The sequence below is a fragment of the Chanos chanos genome, chromosome 4 (assembly GCF_902362185.1).
Source record: "Chanos chanos chromosome 4, fChaCha1.1, whole genome shotgun sequence".
NCBI classification, from domain to species: domain Eukaryota; kingdom Metazoa; phylum Chordata; class Actinopteri; order Gonorynchiformes; family Chanidae; genus Chanos; species Chanos chanos.
In genome coordinates this window covers 22,923,898-22,937,725 of record NC_044498.1, presented here as the reverse complement: position 1 = coordinate 22,937,725, position 13,828 = coordinate 22,923,898, and the positions used below count along the sequence as shown (strand labels likewise).

General features: G+C 40.0%; 2 protein-coding genes and 1 non-coding gene across 4 annotated transcripts; 1 reads left to right on the top strand and 2 right to left on the bottom strand.

The window, feature by feature from the left end:
• The first annotated feature begins 705 nt into the window (after positions 1-705).
• Positions 706-2,960, top strand: LOC115810263 (ly6/PLAUR domain-containing protein 6-like). The gene is made up of 4 exons (XM_030772189.1): positions 706-823; positions 1,583-1,681; positions 1,915-2,045; positions 2,787-2,960. The coding sequence occupies exons 1-4, from the start codon at positions 706-708 to the stop codon at positions 2,958-2,960; spliced, it is 522 nt and encodes a 173-aa protein (XP_030628049.1).
• Positions 1,306-1,378, bottom strand: trnat-ugu (transfer RNA threonine (anticodon UGU)). Its single transcript has one exon. It is a non-coding gene; the product is annotated as a tRNA-Thr (tRNA).
• A 2,508-nt stretch (positions 2,961-5,468) lies between the features above and the next one.
• Positions 5,469-12,264, bottom strand: mmadhca (metabolism of cobalamin associated Da). Of its 2 annotated transcripts, none has more exons than XM_030771245.1 (8): positions 12,224-12,264; positions 11,164-11,200; positions 10,700-10,844; positions 10,280-10,500; positions 6,757-6,865; positions 6,388-6,500; positions 6,169-6,255; positions 5,469-5,990 (listed from the first exon to the last, which is right to left on the bottom strand). In XM_030771245.1, exons 2-8 carry the CDS (start codon positions 11,170-11,172, stop codon positions 5,772-5,774), a joined length of 903 nt encoding a protein of 300 aa, XP_030627105.1. In that variant the 5' UTR covers positions 11,173-11,200; positions 12,224-12,264; the 3' UTR covers positions 5,469-5,771. The 2 variants fall into 2 exon arrangements, with proteins under 2 accessions (XP_030627105.1, XP_030627106.1); XM_030771246.1 differs by having other exon boundaries at positions 10,280-10,497.
• Between the last annotated feature and the right edge of the window lie 1,564 nt (positions 12,265-13,828).

Sequence of the window (13,828 nt, the reverse complement as noted above, 5' to 3'; positions counted from 1 at the left end):
GTCAAAGATAAGTTGATGGATAGAAGAAAAAGATTCTGTTTTTTTTTCTTTTCTTTTTTAATGTCATCTTGTAACAAAGAATTTTGGGTTGCTAGTTCATTGTGTTCTGAGTGGGTGGGTCTCAGAGGAGGAGTGGCATTAACCCCCTGCTGAGTGCGTGACTGTGGAGCAGAATTAGTTTTTCCAGGGTCATGGAGGGAGACCAAGCCAAGGCTCTGGACCAGGTGCTGAAGGCTTTACTAGTAGGGTGATGCATCCATTGACCCTGACTACTGGTGTGGAATGAAACAAGATCTAGTGAGGGAGGCAACAAGACAGCAGGAGAACCTGCAGTCAGTGGAATGAGAGAGAGCAAGAGAGAGGGAGAGAGCGAGAGAGAGAGAGAGAGAGAGAGAGAGAGAGAGAGAGAGAGAGAGAGAGCGAGAATGAATGCACAGCACTTTAATTTTCTTTTGTCTGCGTGGTATAGCTTTCCATATTTGTTTGATTTTTAAAAGGAGTTGAAAGTTCCAGAAAACTGTCTTCATTGGCATGTTTTTGTTTGGTTTTTTTTAAATGTGTATTTTTCTTTAGATGTAATACATGGCACAGCCTGTCTCAGTGATTGTTTTCTGTTTCTTTTCACCCTCTTTTCTTCCAGTTGTGAGCGAAGGTGTGGGTTAAGTGGACAGGTGGAATGCTGCGTGTGTTAGGAGCCATCCCATAATGGTGACCTGGGTGAGGGTGGCCTGGGTTCTGTGCCTAATGCTAACTTCTGATTGGATGAAAACTACCCACTCACGTGATTTCACTCTTAGAGACATTATTTACCTCCATCCATCCAGTAAGAACACCACTGATCTGCACACTATCAGCACGAGAGAGAATGAAATATAGAAATTAACACTTTTCACAACTGACAAGTATATGGAGACACTTTTGTATTACAAAAGCATGTAATAAGACTCTAATACATAAACAGAAAGGATAGTTTTAGGTTTACTCTTCTTGAGTATGTTAGTAATAAAAATTTTCATGTGGTGTTATTATTTATGCTCTAATAGTATGGAAAGGTGTACATACTTGCATGTTGTATGTAAACAGTATTCCTTCAGTTTGTAAACGTAAATCTCCGTGATCGCACACACACACACTGTGAACAGTGAGCAGTGAATTTGTCCTCTGCATTTAGCCCATCCAACACACCAGCAGTGAACACACACACAGCCGTGGATGTTGGTTCTGGAAATTGAACCAGCAACCCTCCGGTCACGAGACCGGTCCTCTAACCTTTAGGCCACGGCTGCCCAAAATTAGGGAGTTTCAAGGCCCCAGCGAGGATTGAACTCACGACCCCTGGTTTACAAGACCAGTGCTCTAACCACTGAGCTATGGAGCCTTGCTGTTGGCAAATGTAATAACAATCTGAACAAGATCTTTAGATGTGGTGTGTGTGAGAATTGTGAGTACTCCTGGTATGGAAAACCTAATCCTGTTAGTATTATATCTGTATCTCTTTGTATAATGAATCTTATTAATAATTAGTTTTCAAGTTATAATATTTGTTTTGAGTGTGAAATGGTGAGTGATTTTGTGTTGACAGCCACTCCATACCCTGGTGGATTTAAATGTTTCACGTGTGAGGATGCAGAGGATAACTATAGTTGTAACCGCTGGGCCCCAGACACTTACTGTCCCAGAGGTACTGTTACACTTTCATCTTTATACTTTTTACAGCATGAGAAAGTCAGTCAGTTATCGCATGAGAATGACCTCCAGCAGTGTGTGCCTTACTCAGAGGGCAAGGTATGGAAATAAGGATGTGTTCAGTATTTAAACCACTCCCATTCATCCTCACTGATTTAGTCACAGAGTGTTAAGGCCTGTGTGCTGAGTGAGTCTATAAGTCTAAAAAGATGGTGTTGTGTCTGAAAGGAACCAGCTACTGCTACACTCGTCACAAGATGGACATGCATGGGGACAGTGTTTCAGTGACAAAGCGCTGCGTGTCTCTAGAAGACTGCCTTTCTACTGGCTGTGTACAGGACAGCCATAAGGGCTACCAAGTAAGTTATAACAACCAAAACAGCACATCAGACTTTGCATTACGTGTTGCCAACTTGGGTACAAGATACAGAAAGAAAGATTTCTTTGACATATGGATTAATGTTTAATCCAAATGCTTAAGGTATGGTTTATTTCATTCAGTCAAGTCAGTAAGGGAGAGCAAGAATTTCAACTCCCAAATTGTACGTGATGCCTGTAACCTAAAGTTGAACTTGTTATAGATTCAAATGCTAAGAATATTGATGCATAAAATATCTCATCCCAAGATAAGAACTGCACAATTTATCTTTGTCTTGAATATTTATAGAGGATTTGTTTTAACTGGTGCACAAATTACCATTAAAGCAGAGTTAAAGTTCAGTATGTGATAATGTCAAAGTGTTATTGGCATTACAAGAAGTCATTATGGGTAATGGAGTTTATGAGGTCCCCCCAAGCATTTATGCTTCCTAATATATAGTCCAGTGTAAATCAACCTTTCCCTACAAGCCTCTCCCCTCAGAATTATTCTTTCAGCATAAGATTCGCACTCCTCATTCAGCCCTCAGGCTGATTACAAAATGCCTTTAGTTAGTACAATCATTCATGTTAATTCGGAGACAGACTGAGAACGATGAGGATTGGTTTGTAGCAAAGGTTGGAGCAAAACTGTCCTGCAGTAAAAGACACAGGTATGGTTTTATGTAGTGGGTTTAGATGTTCCTGTTAGGTTCAGTTCAGTTTGTATTGGCTGATTCCAGGTGTGCACTGCCTGCTGTGAAGGAAACATCTGCAACTTGCCATTACCCAGGAATGAGACAACTGCCATCTTTTCCACCATCTTACCTTTAAACAGGAAGTCAAAGCTCTCTGTGGACTGGCCACTCTGTTTCCTGATAATCATTCTCATTGTTCACACTTTCACTCACATCTGAAGACACTCACATTACATACTGGGAGATTACAAGTTATATGTGTTAATTTATTTTTCATTTTTCATGTATTTCGTTGGTTTTGAAAATGTGTGTGTTTTTTAATACACCATTTAGAAGAGGGAATTGTTTGAGCCACAATATTCTCTCTGGTCACGTGTAAATGTGTGGATAGTTTGTGTATGTCTGTAGATACATAATATTTATTTTTTAAAAACATTGTAAATTATTTTTGCATGGACAGTGGGCCATGGTTTGTAACATGTACCAACAACTTTGAAGGTGGAATCTTATTTTGTGGCTCTCTTGAAAGAGATTTTCGGAAGTTTCTGCAGTATTTTCTGCAACTTTTACATGCCTCTCTCCATTGCTGTGGATTTTAAAAAATATTTTTAAGATTGAAGATTGGCTTTGATGGCAAAAACATAAAATGTTGTCATAAAAAAAGGGGTCTTTAGCAAGATGCATTTTGGGGACAACTGCACATTTATTAGGACTAAGAATTTTCTGGGACCTTTTTCTCTCTTTCGCTTTCTTTTTAAACACAGAAGGATTACTTACTTTCCTTCTTAATCAGTTTCATATCATATACCACAGATACCTTTTTCATGTTGTTTTGAAATGGGAAAAATAGTATTTGTTTTGTTGTGACATAAATAGTAGTGTCAGTGCTAGTGTACTATCAGTCATAGAAAAGCAGTTTCATTTCAGTGGTAAACCAGTCATGACTCACTTCACAAAATAATGCCTTAAAGATATGCCCAACATGTTTATTTTTGCCAAGCTATAAAGAACACTGTGTTATATACTGTAATGGCTTAAGCATGAGTGAGAGTGACAAAATATCATTTCCATTAAAATATAACCAGCCAGCAGTTTTTCCCTATTTTGCCTTTGCTTTCTCACAAACGACCAAACTAAATCCCATTTTAATCTCACTGCACTTAAAATTCTTCATTGGGTCAATTCGGAAAGTCTCTGTTCTGAATAGCATTAGCTGCCAAACTTTTCAATCACCAAACAGAATGTACTTTTTTGTAAAAGCAGTTACCTGCAGAAATCTGTGTCAACAATAAGACCAGGACGACAGAAGAGTTGAGACAACAGGAAGAAGAAGGAAGTGATAATGGAGGAAGAAGTCATGGAGGAGACGGGGCAGAGGAAATGACGGATCGCTGGATATGAGGAGAGACAGTAGAAGAAGAGGCTGAGGGAGGTGGAGAGAAGGAAGATAAGGTAGAGCACGGGTCAGAGGTCGATCAAATGAACTGAGAACAACTTCCTGTTATTTATATATTTAATATTAGAAACAGGTAAATATGAAAAAGGAGGAGCTGCTGCCATTCATGAGGGTCAGCAGGTAGAAACCGAGTAAATATGAAGATGTGACAGATGAGGATGTGTCAGAGACTGGTTTGTCAACCCCGGCCTTCTTTCCCTTTGGTGTCTGGCCAGAGAACATATCCTGCCTGATGTGGGTGAAGGACTGCAGTCTGTCGACAACAAAAGACTAACTGTTTACAGTAATTTTCTTCTCTTTATTTCTTTCTCCCTTTCCTTTTTTTGGGAAGTACATTTGACCTAACTGAATCAGCATTAACTGTTCAGGCTCTTTATTGTCTGGGAAAAATACCTGAGAGAAAAAAACAACTAACATTTAATTATGAATATTCTGATATTCTGTAGGTATTTGTTTATGTCCAACTTCTTGAGAAGGTGAGTGTTTTCCCAGTTTTGACACAGATATTTTTAACAAGGTGTTATCAGAAATGTAAGCCAAACTTCATGTTGTGGTGATATTAGCTTCTTTTTATGTGAAGGAAATTCGTAACCATTTTTAAATGTTTTTAAATCATGGACCTCAGTGTTGGGCAATGAGCCAAATCAATTTAAGAAACAAATGTAAATACCCTGTATGACACACTAATAGGATCACAGGATTACACACAGGCTTCAGCACAACAGCATAGTACTGTAGTAATAGCTGGGTGTACAGAAATTTTTGAAGAACCACCATAATCCTGCTCTCTTTTCAATCCAACAACTGAGATCACAGCATCATTGCATCAAAGCTAATGCAGAGCCCTGATTACAAACAACTAAAAATTAAACATGTAGATGTGTATATTATCAATGACTCTTCCATTTACCATACAGTCCAACATAACATGCCAGACATTAAGAAGTCTATAGCCTTCTCTTCCACATTAGTTAACATCGTGTCCAAAGTTTAAGGGTTTACTAATGGAAGGAATGTTCATATGTGAATACGTTCAGTCCAAACATAACTATAACCAGGTTTTATCATATAAATAGTTGAGGTGAAAAAGTGCAATAAGGATAATAGGATGAGGTGGCCTACTGGTGTAATCTTGTTCACTGCAGTTCCTCTTATTTTAGATTTAGATTCTACACTGGATTACACATAGTGTGTTGACTGGAAGACTTTTTTAATCTCTCAAAAAATTCTACTGAGTGAATGTCCAAGTTGTCAGCAGTGCTGTTTTAAAACAGTGAGCACTTTATTGTATGTTTGTCATGAGCATAAATTAGAGGCCAAAAAGGCAGTCATGAGGTTCACATTTTTCATTTAGGTATATCTGAGAGAGAGTCATTAGCAAACGTCTGTAAAATACATTTTTATATGACCGTGTAAAAGCTAAGGTCAGCTAAGGTCAAAGAAATCACCAACTGACATGGTTATTATAACATTATCATCACAGAGAAGTTTCTATTCCAAACTTCATCAAAAACTTAAAGTGTGAGGAAACAGTACAATATTTGTGTATTTGAATGGCCGTATTCAAGAGTCTGTCAGTCTTCCTCTTCAAATGAACTTGAGAGTCCTTGAAGTCTCTCCATTATTTGGCTATTGGAAGGTGCGTTGGTAATTAGTGTCCCCACAAACATGGGTGTCTCCTTTAAGATGTGACGCACAACTCTACAAGAGGCCAAGTATTCGATGTCAAAGCCCAAATGATGCCGCAGATCATCGGCGCTAAGAATACTGTCATTTGGCTGAGATCCAAAATACTGAGGGAGAAAAGACAGAACAAGAAAGAAAGTGAAAAAAAAAGACATGACAAGCACAGTGTGTTTAGAAAGCTCTAGGCAGTCAGACATGATAAAAGACTGAAACAGTGAAGATGTGAGTGCATCATCTGGAAAATATAATCCTAAAGGAAAGAGAAACCGAGAGAGAGAGACTCACAGCTCTGCCTGATGTAGGGTCTATGAAGTCAGCCCAGTATCCTCCTCTCCACAGTGTAAAGCAGATCTCTTTAGCACCTCTGACAAACTGTAAAACAACAGGAAACAGCTCAGACTCTCTGAACTCACTCTATGAAATGAGAAGACTGGACTTAATAGGGAAGAAACACATAATGGAGTAATGAGATACGTGAGTCCTTTCACTAGGCCTCAAACTCACTTTATCCATCAACTCTCCTCTGTCTTCCATCATCCCCTCCGTCAGGTTTTTCTCTGTCACCGTGACAACAGTAATAGCACTAGAAGGGAGAGCTGGGAAAAATAACTGTAGCTCTGTCACAGAGGAAACAAAGAATAGAAGAACAAGTTAAACCAACAGAATGTTTCAAACATGCTGAGGAGAAAAATGTGAGAAACACAGACAGCTTCTACTGGATGGTAAATTACTGCTTTCTAGTGGTGAAAAGATGTATTGCTACATTACAACAGTTTTGCTGTAAGAAACTATCACACCTCTGTCAATCCAGGTCTCACATTTTTGGAGAAGTAGTAGTAGTGCTATCAGTGATGAAAAAAAAAGGAGTGGTACCTGTTTTTAGCAGCTCTGGACAGGAATGCATGGAGCATTCTACATTCCAGTCGTCAAAATAGTGTTCAGCTTTACTGATTCTCTGTGCTAGCAAAGACACCTCTTTTCCCTAGAATACAGTGAGAACACAAACAGTTACACACATCACAGCTCAGTGTCCACTGACACTGTCTCTTACAGTTTCCAGTCTGAATCAATGACAGCAGCATTAACGCTACTCTCTATTAATACAATCCGTATAATTTCTAAATTTTAAAACATACATCTTAAACTGGTATTTTTGAATAACTCATTTGTACTTGTTTTGGTGATTAAAAAAATCTTGAAAACATGTAATAAGCATTTATTATATAAGCAGTTATTTTATCATTGTTTTCAATGTAGAGTAAAATGAATTGCTTGGAGCTTTTCTACATTTATTTTGCAACATTTGAAGTAGTACTATGGGAGCTGCTGCTGACAGGTTTTGTTAATTTTGCCAAAATACCTCAATAAACATTAAAAGCCTAAGACAAATTCAGTTATTCTGTTTTAGGTTCTTTGTCCTACTGTCAAGAATTGTGACGACAGTGACTTTCAACTCAACAGAGTGCCTGCAGTCTGCATGTGGTTGAAGTAAAATTCTATCTATAATTACACTTATTACAGACTATGCCTCCTCTATGACAAAAGCCACAATGACAAGCTTTACTCTACAACCAAGGAACACTCAGATTCACTGCTGTTATGCCACTGTTGTTTGTCACCTCCTAATCCGTGAGGTGATTTACTGCTGGGTTGAGTACACCATGCTTTCGAACTTTAAGCTGTATAAAAGCATACAGAGCAATAGCTCACACTGCGATATTTTAACAGAGCAAACTTAATCATCTTCCTGAATGGATATTCCGAGAGCAGGAAATTAGGTAGGGAAGAACACAGTAGGTGCAAGTAAGGCATGTTGGGGTGTTAGAGGTCTAAGGTGTTAGGAGAGGAGGTGCCCTCGGAAGAGATGACTCTTCGAGAGATTCTTGAAGATAGAGAGGGATGCCCCTGCTCTGATGGCATCATTCCACCATCGGGGAACCATAAACAAAAACAGTCTGGACTGAGATTGTCTTGTGTGTAGGGATGGCAATGCCAGACGAAGTTCCTTGAAGGAGCATAAGCCCGTATTAGCGAGTTCAGGAAGATGGGTGCAGACCCAGAAGTCACTCTGTAAGCAAGCATTAACTACTTGAATTTGATTCGGGCGGCCATGGGTAGCCAGTGGAGGACAATGAGTAAGGGTGTGACATGCGCCCTTTTAGACTGATATGAAAACTAAACGCACCGCCACGTTCTGAACCATCTGTGGGGATTTCACTGTACATGCTGCTAGACCTGCTAGAAGCGCATTACAGTAGTCGAGCCGAAAGATAACCATGGCCTGTACCGAGAATTGGGTGGCATACTGAGTTGGGTAAGGCCTGATTTTCCCAATGATGTAAAAATGCGAAGCAGCACCACCGGGAGACCGATGCAACATGGTCGCAGAAGGATAGCTATTCATCAAACATGATACCCAGGTTTCTTGCTACGTTGGTTGGGGTGAGAGATGAACAGACAATTTTTATGTTGATATTGTGGTGGATCTGGCTGGGATGACCAGGGGGTCAGTTGAAGAGGTTTAGCTGAAGGTGGCGTTCCTTCATCCATGTGGATATGTCTAAGAGACAAGCCAAGATCCGTGCTGAGACTGTGCGGTCATTTGGTGGGAATGACAGGTAAGGCTGGGTATCATCTGCGTAGCAGTGATATGAGAAGCTACGCGAGCAGAAACAGACCCAGGGGGGTGGTGTGTACTGCGAAGAGAAAGGGTCCCAGCACTGAACATTGGGCATCCCTATGGAGAGGCGATGGGATGTGGATGTTTGTCCTCGCCATGATACACTGAAGGAACACCAGGTAAAGTAGGATTCAAACCAAGAATGCGCTATGCCTGAGATGCCCAATTCAGAGAGAACAGATAGCAGCATGAGGTGGTTGACTGTGTCAAAGGCTGCTGATAGGTCCAGTAAGATAAGCATTGAAGACTGACCTGCAGCTCTGGCTGCCTTTAGGGCTGTCACAGACAACAGAGCCGTTTCAGTGGAGTGGCCACTCTTAAAGCCTGACTGATTTGTATGTAGGAGGTCATTCCAAGTGACCAATTCTGAGACTTGTTTGAAAGCCACCCTTTCGATAACCTTAGATAGAAATGGAAGTAGAGAGACCGGTTGGTAGTTCTCAACTTGTGCAGGGTTGAGTGAAGGCTTTTTGAACAGAAGTGTTATCTGAGCCAGTCTGAATGCATTTGGAAATGTTCCTGAGGCCAGTGAAGAATTTATCACATGTGTGACTGCTGGCACAATGGTGGGGGATACGGCTTGGAGGAGGTTGATGAGAATGGGGTCCAGCGGGAATGCAGTAGGATGGCTACATGTCAGGAGCTTAGATTCCTCGCTCTAAATGTGGGGGGGAGAATGAGGGAAGTGAAGCACTATTGACCAGGGAGGACAGAGAAGGACATGTAGTGGGACTGCTACATGTCTAGCTCGCAGGTGGCCTGTCTTCAGTGAAGGGACTGACCAGGGAGAGTGATGCGCCCTAATCCAGGTTGTTTCTGAGTGGTTCAGAGAATTGGCTACTGATGATCACCACTTTTTCAGCAAAGAAGGAGGCAAAGGTATCCGCTGAGAGGTTAGTGTCTGGTGGAGGTGGTGGTAATGTATTGAAGGTGGAAAATATTTTCCGAGTGTTTGAGATACTACTGATCTTATCGTTATAAAAAGCAGTTTTGGCAGCACTGATGCTGGATGAGAAGGAAGATAGGAGCGACTGATAAGCCACGAGATCAGTGGGGTTGCAGGATTTACGCAATTTTCTCTCAGCAGCCCTGAGATCAGTAGCTCACGGATGGTAACAGTCAGCCATGGGCGAGGCTGGGTAGAGAGAGCGGGTTTTGTGGGTAGAGGACACATGCTATCCAGACATGAGCTCAGTGTAGAGCAGAGACACTCTGTGGCATCATTGACCTCTAGTGAGGAAAAAGTGCCAAGAGGGGGAGGAGTTGAGGTGACCACTGAGGAAAAGTGGGTGGGAGACAGGTTGCTGAGGTTGTGGCGGAACGAGACCAGAGTTAGTGAAACAGAGGGCGGTTTTGGGAGGCATGCAGGGAGGTGAATGAAATAATGTTCAAAGAGGTGCAGAGGTGTGACCATTAGGCAGTTTGTGGCACAGTTTCGAATTAGAATGAGGTCCAATTCTTTCAAGCTTTGTGAGTAGGAGGGCCGCCAACCCTTTTCAGGTCAAATGAGGATATTAAAACAGAACGTTTTAGAACATATCCTTAATTTTTAAATACTGTCAGCCAAGCAACAGCAGTTAAAGTTCATCTAAACCTGTTACTGATATCTGTTTGGGTCTACTCTTTGTAACTGGTTTTTATGGTAACTAAAGGTGGTATCAGGAGATATGGACATGAAAATTCTGAAGTGCTAAAACCCCAAAGCTGATGACTCACCTGATATTCATTGACAAACTGAGCAAGCACAAACTCATGGCGCTCGCTGCTGGACGGGGTGGAGAGCACATCCGGTACCGTCTGGTGGACTGGTCTACTTCTCTGCTCATCGGTCCCCTTCAAATGGCAATCAAAGCCCACATTGCCTGGCAGCTGAAAGCGCTGGTCCTGTGGCCCAAAAGGACCCATGTTTTCATCAGGCCACACAGTCCTGGGCCCTGCTGGATGGACAGGTGTCTTACAGTCAGTTAACAGGCCTATTCAATTAACTGATTCAGGGAATTAAAAAACAGTGAGACAGTGTGAAATGTCACTGGACTAAATGAGGAATGCTACCATGCACCATCATGTATAAACAGCAGTAAAAGTGTTGCCATAACAGAGCTGTGGGAGGCAGTGCTTGTAAAGCTGGTACAATACCTGAGTCCTGTGATGGTAAACTGACGTATGGTCCATCAGAGCCAGAGGACCCAGCCGCAGAGAAGGGCCGAGCGGAAATCACCCTCTGGGCTACAGCATGGACTACAGGTAACTGTGACACCAGCCGCGCTCTTCTACAGAGCACCTGCACAATGAGACAGGGCAGGTACAACACAGGCCATGGATCAGTTTCACCACTCCATCAGTATACATGAGAGAGACTGTAACAAGTTCAAATATTCTATGTTCAGGATAAAGGTTATATTTCACACATGTGAGAGACTGTTACAGGAACAAATATTCTATGTTCAGGATAACGGTTATATTATACACATGAGAAAGACTGTAAAAGGTTTAAATATTCTATGGTTTATGTTCATGTTAACATTAGTACATTTAGGGCCAAGTATCCTTTGGCAAAGGCTAATAGTTTCTGTAAATAACACTGTGTACACAACACTCACATTTGCCATCCTGGTGGGCCACACTCCTCAGTATTCACTGAAGGCAAACAAAAAACAACAACAATAAAAAAAGGCATACTTAGTATTTTAGACGAAAAGTCATGAGGATATGTTGCCAATTTATCAGCAAAAGAGAGGAAACAATCTAATGTAAAAGTCATTTTCAGTGTACAAAAATCAGTAGTATAAACAAATTCGACCACTGGACTCTACCATATCTTGTTCTTTGGTTGTAATGATTTCAATGACACAATGCAGAACTCCTCATACTTTCAGTTCGCTTATTAAAATGAATGTCAAATACAGACATTCAAACATACGAAGACCTGGTTACACCACTGATGAAACACAAATAACGAAAAAAGGCATCTTTAGCATTACCATCACCATCAGTAAAGAAATGACGAAACAATTCGTAATTACACCGATCCGTATTGCCTGAAGAGCTACATCGTATTTAATAAAACAATACTGTACCAAAAGGATTCTGTTTTCAGAACAAGACAGTATAAGCAACGTGGTGAGTTTGTTTCGTTCACTTTCTCAATGAATGCTTGAGTTCAGAAAATACTGAAAACGCCTTAAAAACAGTCTAAAATAAAATATAGTTTCCACTAAAATTTTCTTTCAATACTAACACACCCCTCAAAGATAACGTTAAGCGTAACCCAGTTAGCATGTTATCGCTAGCATAACAATTACATAACCTCTTAGCTAACACTTAAAACATGACACTAAATGAACAAATCTGTGCTAATTTATCAGGGTTTATCACACAACAACAGGACCCCATTATTTTAATGCAACGAATAGTTCAGAAAACACTGGCTACAAATCTTCAATAATTTTGAGCAACGAAGGAAAGCACAACTGTTGTTGTTGTAATCGTATCACATTCACTTTTCATTTGTTTACTAAGTAAGTTTTTTTTTATCACAGTTCAGTTGTCATATCAACGTTATCACCACAGATTTGATCTGAAACTATTATTCAAGACATATAGTACAAAATATCCAATAATTTTCGACGTGCCATGGGGTAAAGTACATATTGTTCTTACCTTATTTTCCTTACTTCGCTATGTTTCACTTTGCACGTCTGCACATGCGCTCACATGACTTAGAATTACGGTACTCAAATAGGGACATATCACCATCTTACGACATTTTAGCAGAAAAATATGCAAATCGGCCCTGAAAAGAGGAGACCTCCCTCTGGCTATTACTTAAAAGTTTAAATATCTGATTAAACAACATTGTCTTTGAAATTTTTTTAGGAGCACATATGTTAATTGTTGCGTAGGATGTGAATTAACCTTCTTCTTTACATATTTTGCGCGGTGGAGGGCGCTATATACACACTAGAGTAAAACGCCTCAGAATGAGGTAGACACGACATAGATTTGAGAGCAATACTGATGTATTTCTTCCATCAAATTCTGTTTATTTTGTTAAACTATCTAGCAGTAATGGTGAATGATTAAAAGAGCTTTGCCCTTTTTTCACACATGATGTTGGAAATAAACACGGTATCCAGTACAACTGTGCCAATCTTATAAGAATATTTCTCATATCTGTTTAAAACATTCCCCAATTTTCTGTGAGTTATAACATAAAAATATTCAGAGAATACTGTTATGAAACACAATGACAATGAGGAAAACACAGACAGAAGGACAAAACACCTCAGAAGGACATGGAAAAGTTACAAGGTGAATTGTGTCTTGTCATTTTTTTCAATAAGTCAAATCTTTTTGGGACTCCCACTTAAGTACCCCTTCTCAGTGTCTTTTAGTGTGATGCTTTTTACATAAAAATGATAAATGGCTGTTTTGTCATTATTACTTTTAAATCTATGTCACCATGTTGCAGTGAGTATGCTGTTAGGATGCTAGCATATAACCACAAGGTCAAATGTTGTGCTAAGTGCATGAAACCTGGTGTGACAGTGCATCATATTGTGTGAAATATTTTGCTTGTCACTTCATATGATCCATTTGTCACACCGTATGATATGAACTGAATTTTCCTACACACAGAATAATTATTCGTTTGAGCTAACAATTTATTCTTGTATTTTATAACTAATAGCTAAGTTTAATATAAGTTTTGTCCTTTTTAACATTTTTTTTTAATGTTTATGAAAGCAGAAATAACCTCACTGTTCAGTAGTGATGTGTCGTTCGTGAATAATTAGTTCATTTTGAACAAATCTTTTGTATAACTCAGGAGCAACAAGTCATCCAAGTGAGAGATTTGTTCAATTTTTCCCTAGGGTGTGCATGCATGCCACTCAGGCTCAGCTTTGTGCTACAGATCACTTAAAAAGAATGAGCCACACAGACTGGAGGTTTAGTGAAGATAACGTTGAATCTGTTAGGGGGCAAAGGGAACAAGATTGCAGAATAAATTATTGTTCGCATCAGTCTGTTAAAGGAGACGCTTTGGCAAAAATAATATTGAAAGGACGCGCAACAAATGGCTATGGCTTATCGACAAAATTATGTTGTCCATAGTACCATATGGTAGCACCAATAATCGACAAATGAACGCTACGTACCGTTTGTTTAGTGTCAAATGTGTTAGTGTGAGACACAACTCCTTGCATTCACCTTTGTTCATTTATCAATGCAGGTACCAATGCAATATCCTCACTTATTTTTGAC

Coding starts and splice junctions, on each gene's coding strand:
- LOC115810263 (XM_030772189.1), top strand. CDS start 706: ATGGTGACCTGGGTGAGGGTGGCCTGGGTTCTGTGCCTAATGCTAACT. Junction 1,682..1,914: donor AGACACTTACTGTCCCAGAG/GTACTGTTACAC, acceptor TGTGTCTGAAAG/GAACCAGCTACTGCTACACT. Junction 2,046..2,786: donor ACAGCCATAAGGGCTACCAA/GTAAGTTATAAC, acceptor GGCTGATTCCAG/GTGTGCACTGCCTGCTGTGA.
- mmadhca (XM_030771245.1), bottom strand. Junction 6,866..10,279: donor AGTTTGTCAATGAATATCAG/GTGAGTCATCAG, acceptor ACTGTATTCTAG/GGAAAAGAGGTGTCTTTGCT. Junction 6,256..6,387: donor GAGGAGAGTTGATGGATAAA/GTGAGTTTGAGG, acceptor GTTGTTTTACAG/TTTGTCAGAGGTGCTAAAGA.